Source organism: Halyomorpha halys, unplaced genomic scaffold (assembly GCF_000696795.3).
Source record: "Halyomorpha halys isolate HHAL.00 unplaced genomic scaffold, Hhal_1.1 Scaffold116.1, whole genome shotgun sequence".
NCBI lineage: Eukaryota > Metazoa > Arthropoda > Insecta > Hemiptera > Pentatomidae > Halyomorpha > Halyomorpha halys.
In genome coordinates, this window is record NW_027105704.1 from 2120711 (window position 1) to 2141946 (window position 21236).

The 21236-nt window shown below is 30.8% G+C and overlaps 1 protein-coding gene across 1 annotated transcript in view; it reads right to left on the reverse strand.

Moving 5' to 3' along the window:
- Positions 1-21236, reverse strand: part of LOC136797244 (filamin-B-like) — a 134894-nt gene that overhangs the window by 20141 nt on the left and 93517 nt on the right. Inside the window, exon 3 of the mRNA XM_067053265.1 lies at positions 18374-18504. Within this exon, the coding sequence (XP_066909366.1) occupies positions 18374-18504 (131 nt within the window). The remainder of the gene's footprint in view (positions 1-18373; positions 18505-21236) is intronic.

Below are 21236 nucleotides of genomic sequence, written 5' to 3' on the forward strand. Positions count from 1 at the left end.
CGTATCAAATATTAATTTCTTTTAGCAATTAGTAAAAAATGTTTTATGACTCACTGCACATGATGATCAGCAATTGAGACTTGATAGTAAATAAAAATAAGTATTGCAATTAATTCTGGACACCACTACCTAATCGAATGCGTTCATCTTTCTAACTGTTCAGCTTGACATCCCCACTCCCCTTTCAGATGTAAAGGATGCGACCAAGTAAAAGGAGATTGTTGCAGGATCAAGGAGAACCGAAGACCTTTGTGTAAGAAATTGCTTGCTTATGTCATAAATATGAGATGAAAAAATAATAATAAAAAACTTTTAAAAAAATTATCTTTTAAATCATTCTTAAAAATTAATTAATTGTACTATTACCTTGAAGACGAATGGAAAGTTTTAGAAATTGTTTTAAAAAACATTTATTGTGGCTTTGATCAAGTAATTAATTCTTTACAAAAAGTAAAATTTTAATATGAATATTTAAATGCGTTAAAAACTAAATTATAGGTAGTGGTTTGGAGAACATTATACCAAAGGAAAAGGTGTTTTTTCGGCTAAAAAAAAATCATAATTTCATGATACAAAACATCCTTCTAAATTATAATCCGAAAGCAACTATCCTATTGACATTCCCAAGGAAGGAGAACATTAACTGTAAGATATAAACAATTACTTTCAAGACTCGACAGCCAGGCAACTATCATAATCTCATTAAACTGCACCACTGATAACTGGTTATAAAACCTGTTGCCGCTATTGTGTAACGTCTCCGGAAATGCTTGAGGACTTGACCCGAGAGGGGATAGTAACTTAGAACGAAGAATAGAGAGCTTTTTAAGCTCACGCAAGCGGTCCGCTAGACCAGAGAAATTTTAACTTCGGATTGTCAATCCCAATGGTGTGTGGGTTGTACTAACGAATAGCAGACCGGATTTGCATTGTAGCTTATTCTGATAATTGAATCATTCGAAAAGAATTTGAAGATGACAAAATCATCTCTCTAAAACTATCAATATCAGAAAATACTCGATTTTCGCCATTTCACGCAATTAGATGTGTATGAGTCCGAAGTTTGAATTATTTTATTTAAATTTAATTTTAGCTATTTCATCCTCTCTCCCAAAAATCCTACTTATTGGCCTACACCCCTTAAAAACGTCCCGATATCTTTGATATATTTGTTACTTCCCAAATAACCTCCTCACAATCCACAATTCAAACTTTAGATGACCTCTCTTCAGATCTTAGCCCGATTCTACTCCACATGCATTCAAACCCTATTCCTAGACCCTGTTCCCCTTCACAGGTTACAGGACAGGTGAACTGGAAAATTTTTCGGACTGATCTAGACTTAAATATTCCATTAAAAATAAACCAACAGATCAACTCTGCTATCTAACAATACTTCACCAATGAACATAAAAATTTGTCGGGAAAACAACTTACCTCGTCTCGTTCAAACCTTATTAACTGAAACGCCTGGCAAGAACGAGGTGGCACAGAACAAGACATCCTTCTGACAAAACTCATTACAATACATTTACTAACAGACTAAAAACAGAAATTAGAAAACACAGATTCCAAAATTTCCAGAACTTAACCGAAAGCCTAAATACCACTGATAAATCATTATGGACAACTACTAAAAAGCTACTAAAATACAAGCCCTTCAACCATCCACTTCTCACTGAAAAGTGAGAAGTGGATGGTACACGATCAGATGAAGAAAAAAGTCGACGTATTCGTCGAACAGCTCCTCAAAACTTTTAACACCCATCCTGATATCCTTAATCCAACCCATCTTGAACATGTTGAAGCAGAGATTAAAATTCCACTCCAAATGACCCTTCCTCCAAAAGCCTTTCATCCCTCAGAAATAATGAACATCATACACCAATTACTTTCTAAATAAACTCCTGGCCACGATCTTATCACATCACATATTTTGAAACAGTTCCCTCGTAAAGCCATACTGTTCCTTATCTACTATATCTATTATTTTTATAAAAAGTTTTTAGTGATTAGCACGTAATATTTTATTTCACGTATGATCACCCTATGGTATTTTATTTATAAGGTGGAATAGTTCAAATGAGTAGTGAAAAATTTATTTTAACTGGTGAACAGTTGATTCAAATAAAATGACAGATGGTCCGCCGACAAGATACCAGGTAACCCCTTCCCCCCCCCCACCAAGTTTCAATCATTCAATTACTATTTATTATTATCTTATTAGACTTATTTTTATTAATGTAGTATATATTTCATTATAATTATCTTATTTACATTTTCTTTATTTAATTTTTCTTTTATTATTTTTTTGAAATGAATCAATTTGAGATGCAATATCTAATTCTAATTCAACATTCACCGTAATATGGTGGATCAATATTGAAAAAAAAATAAGGAAACAGTCTCTTACTACATACAATTTTTAAAGTTTATTAGGATTATTAAAATTATTACTGCTTTAATTCGATTACAACTCGCTAAGCTCGCTCAAGAGATAATCAACCCCTCGGATCCTTTATGATTATGAAATAAATTAATCAGAAAATAATTGTTGGTTAATTTGCGATTAAATACCCTTATTTATTCCAAATACGTCAGTAAAAACGGGTTTACCTGATGTTACAGGTTATACTATAGCTAACCAATTTATTCCTGCCTAAGGGAGAGGGTCGATATTTATTCCGTGGGTTTGGAACGAAATAAAGTTTTGAATCTGAATTTTCAAAAATTTAATAATGCTCCAAACAGTCCGAACATTTTTTTTCTGCCAAAATGTAGAAGCATCTATTTTGAGGACAAAAATAAATATGAAATTGTCTCTTTCTGAAATGATGTCGCATTTGGAGAATGACTGTACTGTAATTTTACAACCAAATCGTTATTCCTAAAAAAAGGCTTTTAAAAACAACAATAAAAGGATTTTTCTAGATCGTAAAATTATAATGTGGCTTGAAAAAGGCTTGATCTGGATATCAAATTGAGGCATTCTGAGAGAATAACCCTTATAGTCTTTAATTGGAATAGAATTTTGTACGTTTGTGGCAATTCAACCCTTTGCAGGAAGTCCCAAATGATCAAAATACATTATTATTTTATGGGTAATACATTTTTGACATGAACTAAATTGAAAAGATAAATTAAAAGACCGAGGAATCTCAGAAATAAACCTTAGAGACTTCATAAACCAGTAATATTGCTTCGCTATCAATACAACAATCGGTCATATAGTTCTACTACCGGATTTCAAGTTACAAAAATATTCCAGTCAGTAAACAACGGTGGGAGTTAAGGACTCAAAACAGTTACGACACACTTTTCCAGATAGCAATTTATGACAGGGTTGACAAACTGTTATTTGGTTCTTAAGTAGATGCTATTTGGCAATTCACAACGCCCATCTCTGGCCTACTTCGAAAAAGAAAATTTAAGCAACAAGGAAATTAAGACTGTTTGGAAATGGTTCCGATTTCATTGAACATATTTCAAAAGAAAATAAATGTTTAACAGAGTTATATAACTATTTTGAATTTCATATGTAAGTTATTTATAGCAGAAGACTCAAATGTACCTCTTTACTATATAAATATAAATATTTTTTGAACGTGGAAGAATAATTATTTTATTTTTTTAATAGAATTTAATTTTATGTAAGAGTATGTAAAATTCAAGGTTTTACTTTTCAAAATACTTAGAATCAAAAATAGTAAAAAATCTCTCCGTCCGGCGTACAGTAATGGTATTCATGATCTTTAGTTTAACATATTAAAGCGTGTTAAATGGAGACATATTTCCTTCTTTTACTATGTTTAAACGATACAACATAGAACATGGTGTAGAGTCTGTTACTAGGTCTGTTAAATGGAGAATGACGTCACGCAACAGAACCGCCGTGTTCGTCACCATTTTGTTTCTTGTCGTGTTAAGTTACTTGTTCGTAGTTTGTGTTTTGATTGTGTTAGTATTGTTTTTGATGTTTTAAAATCTAATAAAGCAATGGGTGACAAAAATAATAATATAATGAAAGTTGTAAATTAGCACATCTTGATTCTCTTTCTCACAAGTTAGAAGATCAACAAGACACTCAATAGCCATAATGCATGCACCTCCCACTTTTCACTCAATTTAGGCATGTTGTAATAAATTACTTGAATCAAAACTTGGAAGTAAACAATAACATGAAGTTTTGGAACGAAAGGTTATAAAACAAGTTGCTCAGAAAATCCGATAGGATCTCTTATGCATTTAACATGACTTTAAATAGGGTTGCTCACAATCCTATACTTACAGCATTTAACATGGTAAAACATTTTACATTAACCGCATCATGAATACCCCTGTGTGTGTACAAGTTGTAAAAAAAATCGCTAAAACCTTAAGTTAAACTGGTTTTAATTGGAACTGGAGGAACATTGTTGTTGTAGAAACTTTGAAATTTTAACTATGCTATTATTCTGAGGCTTAAATGGTTGAAATTTACACGAGTTGCTAACTGTGGGATCATAACTGAGATAAAATTTACACGAGTTGCTAACTGTGGGATCATAACTGAGATAAAATTTACACGAGTTGCTAACCATAACAGCCTATTTTTAAGGAAAAATTCTTAGTGAAAGCAAAGATTTAGAAAAGTACAGTAAATACTCATTTTACCAAGTTTCTTAATGTCGTAATCCCGAAAATGATTTGTTTGGTTATCTTTGCATTATGCTTAGTATAAATTTGTAGATATAATATTGGAATACCATCGATTCAATTCATATTTGTTTTAAGAGAACTATAGTTCAGGACGAATTTCAGTAAATTTTAATCTTTCAATTCAGCCGACAAAAGAATGTTTAGAAGCAATAGTTAATCTGAAAATCCCTGATAAATAAAAATAATGACAAGTGATATATGTGTTAAAAAAATTTTAATTTAAAAAAAAAATTGAAAACTAACTCTTCAAGCTTAATTATTGAGCTTATATAAAATTATAATAAAAAAAATAAATATTAACTGAAAACTGAGTGTATAGAACACAAAGAAATGATTATACCAACAAAACTAATCATCCAAATGGTAATTTTTAAATTTAAATAAAAATATATATAATTTAATTTTACAGGAGCTTGCACAGCTCTATCAAGCTAATAATAATCTGGAGCAGGTTAGGTAAAGATAGCTGATAATCAAAGGCACTTTAACGTCTGTTGTACAGAAATACTAATGACAATTTTTTTTTTTTAATAATGCATTTTAATATGGGTGTATTGCTTATTTACTGTAATTTATGAACTACCATAAATTACTTAAATATCGAAAAAAAGTTATTGGATCTTATGAGATATATTTATGTAATGATATCAAATATTATATAAAGATCTTGGGAGATAAACTGATTAAAAAAAACACATAATACATTGTTAGAAATATAGCAAAATTAATAAATCAGTATGAGTTGAAGTTTTTAAAAACGAATTCTAAGAAATTTTATGAGTATAATCTCTATGTTATCCCAAAAATAATATTTCAGAATATATGTGAAAGACGAAGATGAATAATTAAATAAAGGGATTGTGAGGGGGCAGAACATGCCCTGTTTTGAATACATTCTGTATTGCCAAATAAAATTTTAAATGCTTCAGATCATTCAGATAAAACATAATAGTATAAAAATGATTTTAATTTAATAAACATATTTTTCCGCAGGTTGTTAAAAGTAACGAAAAAGATGGAAGTACTTAAATGTAAGAAATACAGCATTCTATTTCCAATTTCTTTTAAATGGAATCATAAAAATAAAATTTAAAAAATCAATTTAAATCTTACATTCTAAAACTCATTTCGTTAGCAAATAGTACTCGTTTGCATTCCGACGAAAAACTGATTCAGACCATAAATTAAAAAGCACTTAAGTGCTATCAGAAGCCTTACATCATCCCACGATTACATAACCATTGCCGGTACTTTCTTCCAGGCGGTTGGTCATCTGTTCTACCATTGTATTGGATCTAGTGCTTCCGTTATTAGGCGATAAACTAATGGGTTTGAAGTAATAAGGATTTATCGCTGAGACTATATGATGAAGGTTTAAATTATTATTTTCTTTAGTAATGTTATTAATAAGACTAATAATTTTGTGAATGAAAAAAACATTGACCACGAATATACTATATAGGTACGTGATATTGGATAAGAGATAATCATAATTTTGGGAATTGATTTTGCCTGTAGTAATTCCAATGATTTCTATAATAATAGTTCTAGTAACAAAAGAATTTAAGAAAAAAATCTTTTATTTAATTTAAAAGATTTTTTATTTATTTCTCTGAAACCCAATTATAAGGAATGGATAGTAAATTAATGGTTTATTATCCTTTATTATTTCAAATTAAATGGTTATATTTGATCGCAAAAGATGTTTAGGATAAAAGCTGTCCAAAAATGTACATTTTATTTTCTTCTTTTTTAAAAAAAGTAATAATATCGCGAATTTCAGAATATTGTAGAAAAAAATATATAAGATGCTTGAATAACAATTGAAGCCGCCACGATGAAGTGCAGACAACCAAGACCACATTTTTCGCTGCAGGCAAGAATCCCTTGGAACCAGTTGCCAATAATAAAAACTAAAATACTCCGGCAAGTAACACCATGCCATGAAGCGTCTGATTTTTATTCCAACTCGTGCTCAATTTTAGATGTAAACAATATAATTCTGCTTATATTCATTTCAAAAGCATTAAAATTTTCTAAATATACTTTCGAATGAGACACCACTAAATTTAATCGTTGCAATGATACCACTATGCGTTTAGAGTTGCTGAGAGTACAGATATTTTATTGTCGTATTTTCCCGAAAATAATAATATTTTTGCACTACAAGGTCATCTGAGGGGGAGGGATATTTGATATCCGTTTCATTAGATGGACTAGGTAGTTTTGGGAACACCTAATATATATATTTATATTTTTGGATTTAACGATTTTGGATATAACGAATCGAATTTGTTATGTTGGTTTGTTTTCTAGGTACCGTGATACCATTTGTAGGAATGGATTTTGATCAAAATATCATCAATAGCAGAAGGGTAAATGCGAATAGAGATTTGGAGCAGGTACCAGGGAAGGATTCAAGTACCTGGATAGTATGATTATTAATGGGAAATTAGTAGAAAAGAACGTATAGCTGCAGGAAATAGATGTCTGTTCACTATATAGGAACTTTTAAGTTTTTGTCTTATCAAAGACTAAAATAGTTGGGGTATGTAGAGAGGATGGAACCTGTAAGAATACCATGCTATATTGAATGGTAGGTGATGGAAGAATTCGAGTGACATACCATCTCAGGACGATCGCTGGACAATGTGGAAGACGACCTGAAGGCGTGAGGTGTAAACCACTGGAGGCGTTTTGGAGCTGAAAGACAGGAGTGGCAGAAGACATTGGCCGAGGTCATGGTTCTAGACTGTAGGGACGAGAAAAGAACGGATAATAGGATTTAGGTACCTCAACAACCACTCCAAATCGGAATAGAGGGTTGAAAATTTGCTAATGAATAGGATTGATGTCACAGAAGTGCCTTTTGGATTCTCTACTAAAATCAATAATTCGTCCAAATATCGAAAAGAAATGTAAGGGATTAAACCTATGGGAGCGTACTAAAGAAAGGGTGAACACTTGAAATACGAGTGAGTAGGTCTTTACTGAAATCCATGTTCACGTTCGGTGTAGCTGGATAGCTGTCTTCTTTTCGGACACCTTTGAAGATTAGCGAGACTGGACATGAAAGAAAAGTTAAATAATCGTGGAATTGCATGGGTGTAAAGAATATGGAAGAGTAAGAGGAATCCACTTTGGCCCACATCTATAAGGGACAACCACGGTCATAATTGGTGATAATCATATATGTGGCATTATGAGGAGGATTGAGGATTTGCGCTGTAAGAAGAAATTTGATTGTTTTAAGGAACCTTAAATTACAAATTCTATGGGTCCAAAAAGTGTTATTGTAGTTTATTATTAACTGAAAGTTAGAAACAGCTCCTTCTTTCCCCCAGTGCAGATGAAATCCTTTTTGATAAATACTTTGTTTATCGTTGATTATTCCAAATTTCTGAAAATCTCTATAATTCCAAAAAACCGGATGTCCATTGACAGGGTTCTGTAGAAGCTAATTTCAATAATCAAATAATTTCATAAGGCAACACAAAGCCTATAAAGAAACTTTTTATGTATCAAATTTTAAATACATCCTACCGAATTTCGGAAAAAATTACCATCTATGATAAATAAGAATAAAATATAACCGTGGAATTATATTTAAAATAAACCGCGAGGATTTTGAAATATAACCTAAAAGTAAGCTGGGAAATATCCAAATTTTTTCTTTATTGCGGTTTCACGGCTCCTTTATCGCAGTTTAGAAAGACAACAGTCGGCCAAGTCTGTCCGCTTCCCTCCACCGATTTTACTCCACCGATATTGCTACATCATTATCGAGTAATGAGGTTCTTTTCTAGAATCATTATTAAGACGCATTGTGATGCTCACATAAACTATCAACCCAGACATCACTATTAGACGGAGAGGAAGAGCTTCAAATACTTAAGAGAATTACTTAATTCTAAGAGAATTTTCAGGAATCGAATTAAACAATTAAGTCCTTCTGCAATTGAAGACATACATAGGGCCAAAAAAAGTCAATACACATGGTTACAAAAAAAATTGTAATTTTCGAAGAATTATCAGGAAAAAAATTGATAATTGACAACTATTAATATTTTAGGTAAATAAATATATTTTACAGCATTTAATATGCTGAAAGGCAAACGAAGAAAATGGATCCATATAAAGGATTTGAATGCTCGATATAATTTTGATGTACATATATTATTATTTTTCTTTACCTGTATCACAATAACTTATGAAAGCTAAGGAGTATTGGATTCAGTATTTAGTAAGGAAGTACTGTGCCTAGACCAAGTGTTTAAAAAAGAGGTATTTGGGGCATAACCAAGCAAAACTGCCAAGTTTTTCCCCAATTGAGAGTACCCACTTGATAGAGGTGCAGTAGGTGGGCTACTCGATCTTAGGGACGGTTAAAATAAATGAATAAATAATAATCTGTCAAAGCCGGACTCGAATCCAGATTTCAGCGGTAGGAGCGCTTACTTACCCGGCTTCCCCGCTTAGAAATATATAATATGTACTATGTAATATAAATATAATTTATTAAATAAAACCAAAAATTATATCCAATTCTGTCTCAACACTTTATTTCTCACTAGTCCAACGTTTCGGCCATTCCAGCCATCTTCAAGTTTGTTATATGGTGGTGTATTTTATATTGTTGATAATTTTATAGAGAAAAATAAAAGTTAATGCTTTTAAAATTTAAATAAATAGGTTTGAAATTAAAATGAAGAAAATGACCTAGGCAGAATAGCCTGCAATAAAAATTGTGAATTAATGTGAGGAGGAGTTTTGTATTGAAGATGTCCTTGAAGATGGCTGGAATGGCCGAAACGTTGGACTAGTGAGAAATAAAGTGTTGAGACAGAATTGGATACAATTTTTGGTTTTATTTAATAAATAATTACCTTGTCTCAAAAAATTTTGAAATAACAATGATAAAATTGTACACTCATACATAAAATCATATTGACGTATTCTGTCCAATTCGCTGAGATAGATTGAATCAATAAACAGAAAGGAATATATGCTGTTTACAATCCATCGCTACCCACATCCTACCATAACTACTCCACATCAATTTCCGCTGACATTCATTATGACCATGTTATTGCTTTGTTAGTCTGTAAAATCCACCATACTATTGTTGAAATGATTTGATCATCTTCTTTACAAACTTAAATAGTAACTATTCAGTTTTAACGGATAGTTTTTAGTTTTAGTTTTAATAAATTAATTCTGAAAAACATTCATAATATACTAAGTAATTACATGCAATCTCATTTTTTAAATTATAATTAATAGTAATGTTCGAGTGGTACAATGCCCATGCTATGGTATCCAGAACATTTGACTATTCAATTAAATACAACTTTGATGAAAAGGTGAATGTTTGGTTGGTAATAGAAACGAAGAAGAGTTTGGTAGTAAGTAATACTTATATCAGGCAAAAGTAGACTTCACGAACAAGTTTAAATATCTATTCAAAGTGTCTAAAACGAAATTCATAATAATTAAAAACGAGAATAAAATCAGGAAGTGCTTACGAATTTACTACTTTAAATTAATTCGATAATATTTATTGTAATTAAAACATTTTTCATCTGAATAAAAAAAAAAACTGATAAAAGAAGCAGCATTGTAATAAGACCTTATAAAGATATAAAGCTGGATAAAATGCACTATTTTCCATTCCTCTACCCCAAAAAATTTGAAAAATAATAATGTAACGTTCCAATTAGTGTAGGTATTTACATTAATGATCCTGTTTTATTTAAACATAACAGTGTTTTTATGATAAATAATAGATAATCATTATTTTCATAATAGCCTACAATTATTTTAGCCTACAAAATATGATTTAGCGTACAGAATAAAATTCAAGTCCGGTCGATTTAATAAGAAAATAAATGATCGTAGTAAACAGATAAATCAAATTGTGTGAACTTATAGTCGTTTAAATTTTTGATAGACAAGATTTCGGTCTTTCTTCGCTTTTTCTCTTGATGGATTTAAAGAAAATTGTATCTCCTTAATCCTTATATTGTTATACTGTAAGATTCTCGCTCAATGAGTTTCTTTCTTCATGTAATAAATAATAACACTTTCTCTTCTATGTTTCCAGTTATCATTAGACCGTAGGATTTATTATAAATTATTACTAATGTACATTAGCCAACTATTTATCTCAACAAGGAATATTTATCTATCTACGTTTTATTCAACATATGTGTACTTCGGGTAACTTTCATATATTTAGTTTAGAATAAATCAATTAATTTACAGCCGATTTGAATTACTTTCTCTAAATAGAATCACAGTAACTTCTAAAAACTTTTACACTATATTCATGCCTAAAAATTAAATTTTGTAATCTCTGGCAATGTTATAATTATTGGTCAATCCGACAAAAAATTCATATATCAATTTTTTCATTAAGAAGAAACAACAATTCTAGAGTGAGTTGGTGGCAAATCTGTAAATCATTTGAAAAATAGCACCAGTTGTATTACCGAAACTATTTTTTGTGGTGTTCTCAATTCTTGCTAAATGGTATCACTGATAAGGTGGAAACTTCGCGGGCCTTGAACCCAGTAACCCAACTTGACTTATTTGTATGAGGATGATTAAGGAAAATATGGACATTTTTTTTTCTCAACGATTCTATATTATGTATATAAATAATTGACCGTATAATTTCAAATATGAAGAAGATGGTCATGGTTGCGGTCAAAAAGAACGAAAATAGTTAACAACTGTTTATTTTCCGACGTATCGCCCCACTTTGTAGAACTTCATCTGGTATAGAAAGATACAAATACAACTAAAAGCATTTTGAAATAGTATGATAATAAGATACAAAAAACCCAATCTTAATTTACCTTTTTACCTTATTATATTATTGTTTCAAAATGTTCTTAGTTGTTTTTGAATGTTTTTAGACCTAATGAAATATATATGTACTTTATAGTGCAAGTGGGGCGAACCGTCGGCAAATAAACAGTTGTTAACTATTTTTGTTCTTTTTGACCGCAACCCTGACCATCTTCTTCATAATTAATTCTATACTTAGTTCGAGCTGTCAAAACCGAATTTTAGGTTCGATGCCTCAATACAAACCCACTTCGTGACAAAAAAGAGAGAGAGAGAGAGAGAGAGAGAGAAAAAGCCAAATGATTTGGATTATTTTTAAGTTTTTCCCATATAACTAGAAAACTAAATATTTTTTAAAGACTAACATATCACATGAAATAAAAATCGAACAAACTTTCCTATAAAATGTGTATTTTTTATTCCGTTTTAAAAACTGGACGTTTTTAATAAAGAGCAATTTTCAGTTTTATATAAAAAACGCTCAAAGCTCCCTTGTCGATTGTCCGATTGCTCCCAAGTTTTAATATCATAGGCCTGAAACGATTTTACAAATGTTAAGCACACTAAACAACAACAACTGCCAATATATTAATAATAATAGGGCAGGATGCAAGGAGTATTGGGGTACACTCAACAATATAAAACAGCGTATAAGTAACCCTATATATTGGAGTGACACTTGTAAACTGTTAAATTATATATGGTTATATTAACAACATTTTACATAACATGCTTTGAAATTCAGAATATTGCTAAAGTCGAGAATGGTTTACTAAACTACATTGTAAATAACCACTGTAATATTCTCTGTAATTCTTTTGAATTTTCAATCCATGCCATCAGACTATAATTTAGTAAATGTATAACATCATAGAACCGTCCATTCACAAACTTTTACTGGTCATTTTCAATTTCCCAATCCAGTATTAAGTTGCTTACATAGAGGGCTGTACTACGTAATCAAAGCAATATTTATACCTGAATTTTATGGTAAATTGGATTTTTATTGCTAACGATTCAGTATTAGAAATATTGATTTTCCACTTTCATACTAATAAGATCATGCTGATGTATATAAAAAATGAGAATGTTGTCAATGACGCATTTCTCAAAGCCACATTATTTTATTTATAAAGTAAATAAACGAACAATAGAGGATAAATTTAGAAAATTAAAAATATCCTCTAAAGAAAGAGCACATGACAATATTATTAGATTAAAGTCCAAAATTTATTGAGGTTAGAAGGGCAAAACCTGAGAACTGCGACACCCTGATCCTACCATATAAGTATCAATCTTTCCTGTATTTAGATCCAGTCTTAGAATTATAAATTAGTTTCTAAAGAAAAGGAGTAAAAAAGATTTTTGTCAAAGGATATTTTATTTTTTGTCACACTATTGAAAAATAAATATAATGATTAATTCTTATTACGAATAATTCTCTAACAGTGATTTATTAAAATTATTACGGTCTAGTTTTATTTTATGTGATTTAAAATTGTTTGTATTATTTGTATCACCATCAGTTTCAATATAGAAGTTACATGATGCATATAATATAAAAAATATATGTTGACAAACTTTAGTTGCTAAGCTGCTCGGTTGCTATTTAAGCGCAATAGAGACTGTACATGGAAGTTGTTCATTATTGCACTAAAATGATGAACCATCATGAGTGTGCCACACAGAATAACTGAATCATGGGCTGCCGATCATAAAGAAGACTGTGAAGTTGCAGATGCCTGAGTTGGCATTTTATTTACCCAAGGGAGTAACTCCGTTTAGTTTTCTCAATCTAATCTGTTTAAAATTATTTAAGTATCTTTAAAGTTATCAATATAAGTTGAGTCGTTCGGTACAAGAAGTATAAAATAACGGAAAGAACCTACTTAACATCTAGACATTAAACAAATTTTATGACCCCAGGCCGACAACTTCTGCACTGTAACTGTAAATCGGACAATTATTGCTATTCCAATGAACGAATAGGTAATTTTTTGTAAAGTTATTTAATTGAATACAAAATAATTAATTGGCGTAAGTAACCTATATTTTACTAAGTAATATAAAGGTTCCATCCATAGACAGTCACAATAGAATTTATTCATGTAGATCAAGTCGACTAGATCGTTTTTATTCTACTCTAAAAAACGTTTGTCATCTCCCCCCCCCTTCTGGAATAACCATATTTTCTAGATCACACAAAAGTTTAGCTTAACAATCCTCTCTTAAACGAACATTTCTCTTAGACAATTCCTAAGATTCAGTGATAACTTTTTTCAAAATATTTCCTAGTGTCAACAGTTGTTTTCCCTCACTTAGACTATTATCAGTATAAATAGGATATTAGCTCAAAATCTCCTTTATTTGTTATTCTCAAGTCCTTATAACTAAAAGTCTTTCTACATACTTTTTTTTTTTTAATGAGGTGTAGATAGTTGATCGTAGAGTAATGATTGGAGAAGTTTGTTGGGGAGTGCGGTCAGCAAAGAACAACATAAATAAACAAAACCATATTTATTTATTTTATGCCGACGATTGATATGATTGAAGGTAAGCTAGCAACTGAGTTGCAGTTCCAGTTGTAGGCCTACCTTCTACACCATAACCCCTGATGAAGACCTGAAACTCAGGTCGAAACGTCAGCATAAAATAAATAAATATCGTTTTGTTTATTTATGTTGTTCTTTGCTGACCGCACCCCCCCCCCCGACAAACTTCTCCAATAATTTTTTTATTTTATTTTTTTATTCCCCTCCCTTGCCAATTCTGCCATACGGGGTATCTTTCTACATACTTGATCTTATGGTGGCAGGATCATTAATGTCTTCAGCGGCAATAGTCGACGTTACCAAAGAGGCTGTTTGAAATGGGTTTGCCACTGCCGAAATTATTATTAATATTTTTATTTCTCTACTATGTTTCTTGTAAATCTATTTTTATTTATAATTCATTTAATGTTTCATTATTTTACATTTGTTTTAGTGGCAAACCCATTTGAAGCTTCTCACCATATGATCAATTACTAACAATTATATAATTAATAACTAAGTTTGTTTTTTCGTATGTCTAAAAAATTGAACACTTCTGTTCATAATAATGTTATATATATTGTTATATGTTCTGTTATTTTCTGTTCAAGTATAAACATTGTTGTTTAGACTAATAAAGAGTGTACCTAACGATTTATCTTTATCATTATGAGAGGAACACGCAGTAAAATCTCTTCTTGAAAAAATAATTTCAAAGTAGTTTTAAGATTTTTTTTCAATGTTGTTTTGTTAGTAATAAATGCTAGGTATAAATAAATTAATAGAAATACTAGGTAATTAAGGGATACAGATAATGAAGATATCGTCCTTTAACAAAATCTTCAACACCGGTAATGTGTTTGGATAATCAGGTTTTGAGAAACATAGAAATGGAGAGTTAAAAGTAGAAAGGGATAAAGACTATTATTGGGCCGCCCGTAGCTCACGGGTACAGTCTAACTAATTGATGTTTATTGGCGGTGCCGGTTCGAATCCGGCAAAGGGCGTTGACTTTTTTCAGTGAGTGGCGGTCCCACAAAATGAAAAACTTTTGACACCCAAACATGGTTAGGCAGTACAGGACTCCAATGGCAGTCTTGACCGGAAAAAAATACTATTATTAGTCAAGAAGTGATGTAAACTACAAGAATCGCGTGAGCAGCAGAGCTCTATCACTCAGGTCTTATTTCCGTTATTTTTTTGCAAATAGAAAGTAAATTAATTTTTAAAAATAGGTCATGAAGTTATTGCTCACCTTTCACCTCGCAGAGCTTGCAAATAAGTAAGAGGGTTGAAAAATCTGTACAAGAATTGATTGGGTATTTAATCTAGCAATCGGGATGTTCAAAATTCTTCTTCCTTCCTTTGTTTTTTTTTTCTTTTTTTTGCAGAGCAAATAAAAACTGAATTACTTGTTAAAAATCGTAAAAAAAAAAACAAAAAAAAAAAGCCTGGCACACCTAATTTCAGCTCATTTGAGCCAAAAGAAGCAGTAGATCACATATTTTATCAGACATAACAAATTATAAAATTATTCCCTTCCTCTCCGATGACATTTAAAACGGTGAGAAAGTCGGACTTATCAATGCCAACAATAAATATTGTGAAAAATGAAATAAAAAACCTGAAAAAGATATGGATAGTTTCAAAAAATACAGGTGAAGGAAAAATAGGGAAAAAAACAGAGGGAAGACACAAAAACGCCAGCCAGGTCGGAGAAACTTAGAGTTCTCAGCTGGATTTACTCCATTGGCGTTTTAAAGTGTAAAGGTAAAGTTGACTATCTCATTTCTCACCCAAACAAAATTTTTTTTTCAATATGGGTATTTAAAACCTTATCCATGATTGGTACTATCACCTTAACTACAGACGTTATCTACATCAGATCATTCCAAAAATTCCATAGTCGCTGCTCTATTCGAGCGCATTATATAATATTCGCCACCTGAGAACTCAGAACTCGAAATGCAAAGTAATTAGCAACAATCGGCATATAACTTCCCTTTCACTCGGGATCGAAATATTCTCACATTCGCGCAAGACCAAACTTCCTATGGGTTATATATATTTATTAAAAAGAACTTTACTTGTTTTAGTACCGTAACAAGTCAAGAATCGCGGATAAATATGAACTAGGGAAGTGATAAAGTTGAAGTTTATGCAGTGGATTCACCACGCAATATAATTTACACACAATACGCCAATACTTCAATCATAGAGCGTAATTCAATATATAATGTTATAGTAAGAACAATATATAATGTTTCTCCGTAATCTATCTAAGCAATCAAAAATTATATTCAACGATCAGAATATAATTTCACACACTTTGCAGGAGAATAAAATGTTTTTATAATTCTAAAATGAAACTTGTACATGTGAGTCATTTTAATTGAACGTGGAAACGATGAGAAACTACTATAACTACCTCGATTACTAGATCGAATCTGCCCACTTCTGTAACCAAATAGAAAATCTTAAGTAAAACACTTAAGAGATACGCCTACATGGGACTAACATGGACGTTACAGATTGTATATAGTTGGCCGCAGATCGAAATATTTAAATTAGCGATTTACACAACTATCATGAAATCGAAGTTTTTTATTTTGTAAGAAAACGTAACACTTTAATTCGTTGTATTTTCATTATATCCTTGAGTTATCATACAGTCTAATAATTAATTCCTAGAAACTGGGTTGTATGCGGATCTAAACCAATCCAAGAAAACAGCTACATAACCCTGATACTATCTTAGCAATGGGGAGGGATTGCTAAAAATATTTTTTAAAAAATTCATAATTACATTCGTAGGGTTTAAGGGATATACAACTAATGAATTGAGAGCGAGCTAAAAAATCAAATCAATCATTTTTTACTGACCACTATAATCAGGAACGTCAGGTAGAATCCACAAATTTACATTATTAATAGATTCTCTTGGAGAAGTAACATAGAGCAAAATTTTTTAGGCGTTTCTAAATTCATAAATTAGAAACATATTATTATTTTAAAGTTAAAATAAAGACAAAAACTGATTGAAATATGTTTACTCATATTTAAAGAGATTTAAGTATTACAACTAATTTAAAGTTTCAAATCAAAATAGATAATTTGACGCACATAATTATTTATATACATTATTATTATTATGAATATATAAATACATACAGAGTGTCCTAGTATACCTATCCACCCCTAACCGCTACAATCCTTGGAAATTTTGACTTGATTTTCGCTGCATGTCGCACACTGACATGCGGCCTATCTTTTGACGGTATTGTTAATTTCTAACTTTCTTTAGCACACTTACTTCTGAAATTTCCAATAGAATAGTCTAATTTTTATTATAAGAAGGGAATTTTAATTGTAATCCAAAATCATATCAGGCAATTTTTTGATCCAAAGCTCATTTAAGACTTACATCGCTAAAAAACAGTTAGCAAGTTTTTACTGTTTGACGGTTTACATGGAGCAGTGCAAACAATGAAAAAAATAACGCAAAGATCAAAATCATCGTGCAATTAAATGTGGCATAAGATCCGTCATAATTACAGCATTTATTTATTGAAACGTAAGATATTTTAGGCTCCTCGGCCAGATAAATAAATCAAAATTATGATGACAGACACTTAATTGAACTCAAAGCAATTTTGAAGATTGCAAGTAACTAGTCAAAAAACGTAAAAAAAATATAAATTATTTCTTATTTTATTCCAAAACCTTAAGAACGTGTTGGAATAAATACCTATTCAATTAAGTTTTTTTTTAGTAGAATCCTTAAAAAAAATTCCCAACTCATGTGGTGTAATCCAAAAGCGGGTGAAAACAAGTGTAGAAGGTTAGAAAATTACCAATATCCTCCAAAGATGGACTAAATGCCACTATTATAACCCAAAGAAAGTCAAATCAAAATTTCATAGGTCCTAGAGGTCAGGAGGCTAAACAAGTTTATTGGGACTTCCTGTTTATTAAAAAAGAGTAAAATAGTCAAAACAGCTTGAAGAGTTATATATAGGATAAAATTAGAAAATTTCAAAATAAAGCCTCAAGTTACTAAAACACTAGTAAATAACCAACCAGTCAGCGTTGTCAATTAACAGTGACATTGGTAGCTGTCACAGTTACTAAGACCGTTTAAATTGACGATTGCTTTGTTATTATCAAGATTTGGTTGAAAGATGTTACTATTTTCACATATGCGACGAACTGCAAGATAAATAGCTGCCTCGTGGAAAATCTACCAATGTTATCTTAATAAAATATATACATAAAACCTGCCTATTACAAACCTTTCATATTTGTTAAGATGCCTCCAATCGGGCATAAGACCAGGTTCACAGTATTCTAGAAGGGCACTTAAGCAGATACCGCTGTTCCAGTCTGTAGTGAAATTGTTCACTTCGCATTCCGGTAGCACCGCCTAAAAAAAAAAAAATCAATAATAGATAAATAATATTAAAATGATACGAAGCAATACTAGTAATACTTTTAATCATTTATTGTAACCTAATTCATCAGTTATTTTTCAGGGTATAACACCGGTGAGAATATGTTTATAAATACTGTTGGAAAATAAATGATAAAACCTAAATTTGAAAAATTACTTGTATTTTAAGACATAACAAGAATTTTTAAACATTAATTTAGGAGCCTCTATTTATATAATGGTTTTGTTGTCGTATTTATTTCAAATGTCAATTTACTGCCAAAGTCTGTGTTGTATGACGTATATCGATAGCCAGTTTCACAAATGTTGTGCTGAAAAATTGTATATTATTTTTAATAAAATTATAGGATAAGCTATATCGATATATAAAGATGATATAATAGAGCGTTTATTACGTTTATTGGTTGATGAACGTGAAAATCTCAAAGAGATCATAAAACTAAAATAATTAGAGAGAAGATTTGCTCCCTTTCCCGACTCCCAATTTTCCATGATAGCTCGTCTTATTTTGCCTTGAAAACACTAACTCATAGTGAGTAATCCCATCTTTACTCCTTAGAACAAACGAAGTCAAATTAATAAATAAGGAATTACAATATCGGATAAAATCTTAAATAGTGTTTGGCTCGAAAATATAAAAATTATACTGATTAGTTCTAATAAACATTATTAAAATATACATAATTTTTTTAGATATTAGAATTTTTTTTTACTAACCCCTTACAGTAAGAATTTTTTTTTGACTCGCCAGAATTATGCTAACATATCATAAAAGGAACCACTATTAATAATTTCAATTTTATAGATATAATTAATTAATTAATATACACATATTTTAAAAAAAATCGGGAGGAGGGGAACGTTTAGAGAAGCTGAATGAAAAAACATTTAGTGGCAGAGTGATTCAAGTCAAGTCAAAATTGTAAGTAAAAATTCAGATTCCTAACATGACTGAAACTCGACGCTGATATCAAAGCTCTCTCACTCGGTGCAAGCATTATACAATCTCATCTAAGAAACGAACAGATCAAGTTCAAGGATATCAGAAAAAAATGCATGAGATGTTTTAATGTGGCATGAGTCAAGGACTTTCTAATAAATAAAAAATGAAACTAAAGACTAAGAAAAGTTTATAAAATGTCAGACTATAGTTAATACTCATATATTGGGTGCCCACCATGCTACTTACCAAGCAACGAATAATTGACTAAAATCGTTAACTAGTCCATATTTTCAAATGGACATTTTTATAAACAATTTCAACTCAAAGCAACGTTACAATGCAGTAGAACTGAACAGGTGCTATAGAAATATAGTAATATTGATTACACTACATTAGTAGTAGAACTAAAATAGGTATTAATATTATTAATAATAACGTAAATATAATATAAACAGTAACGATATGATAATAGTAAATTATAATTATAGTAACATAATATCGCAATGTAATAATAATAGTTTATAATAACTAATTAAATAATTTCTTCATTCGGAATTTGAATCGTTCGTGAATTGATCAGATATAATTGTATACTATAATTAACGACTATTTGAGTTTTAATAAGAACCCTTATGATATGACCACTGTTTGGACCAATTTTGATTTAACTTTTTTATTTATTTTTTCCAAAAAGCATGATCACAAAGTTTCTAGTCTCCATTTTATTGAAGTTTATATAATAAACCCCTTATTATCATTATTTCGAGGACACCACCTTTGTTTTCAATCATACAACTGTTTATGTCTATAAATATAAAAATATTTGTTTAATGTAATCAGATGGTTGAAATTTTTTTTTTTTTTTTTTTTTTTTTTTTAGTAATTTCACATTATACAAACATGTGGAGAATCTAGCCATTGATAGAACTCAAATTACATCACTAGAGAAGAAGATCTAGGGACCATCTTCTTTTCAGACGCCTAGGGGGATTATCAGGTATTAATGAGAAGCCAGATTAGAAACAAGTGCTATAAACCGGTAACAGTCATTTGAATGATAACTTCTCCTTATCACTGACGTTTCTTCGTGAATACACCAAGTACCATCCAAGCTAAATTTGAGCGATAGAATACGTTTTTTATTAAGAAAAATTACTAAAACTTAAATATTAAACCCATAAAATGTAACACCATAACCCTCCAATCTACAATCCAGTATACAGTAGAAGCTCTGGTCAGGTACGTGAATCTAACCATAGAAGGTGCAATTCTCAAAGTTCCAAGAAATCTGTCTTCTCCTGTGAAGGATGTGGGAGCTGAACGTTTTGCGCGCATTGCAAAGCGTCCGACTTATACGGCAGTCGTTGCGAAACGTCGCAATCACGTTACTAATTGATGTGGGGGATTGCAATGTGAATGCAACCAGTTCTGAAGAAAACAACGGAGTCGTAGGAGCTGAGCCTAATCACAGGTATACAACAGATCAACAATTGTTAGCTATAATCAATGTTGTAAAGTGTTCTTTTCGCACATAAATTAAACAAGTTTGACGTGAGAGAAAAACATGGTATGGAAGTAACTCAAGGAACAAAGTGGGGGAGGCCTTTATTAGAAAATTTGATCTGGGGGTGGGTACAGATATTTTTTCAGGAAAGAATAAAAAAAAGACTCGATATTTGGTATAACTTCCTCATGGTTTACAGTTAAGTCCAATCAGAAATCCTACTCTTATATGTGAAAATCAAATTACGGTCAACGATGA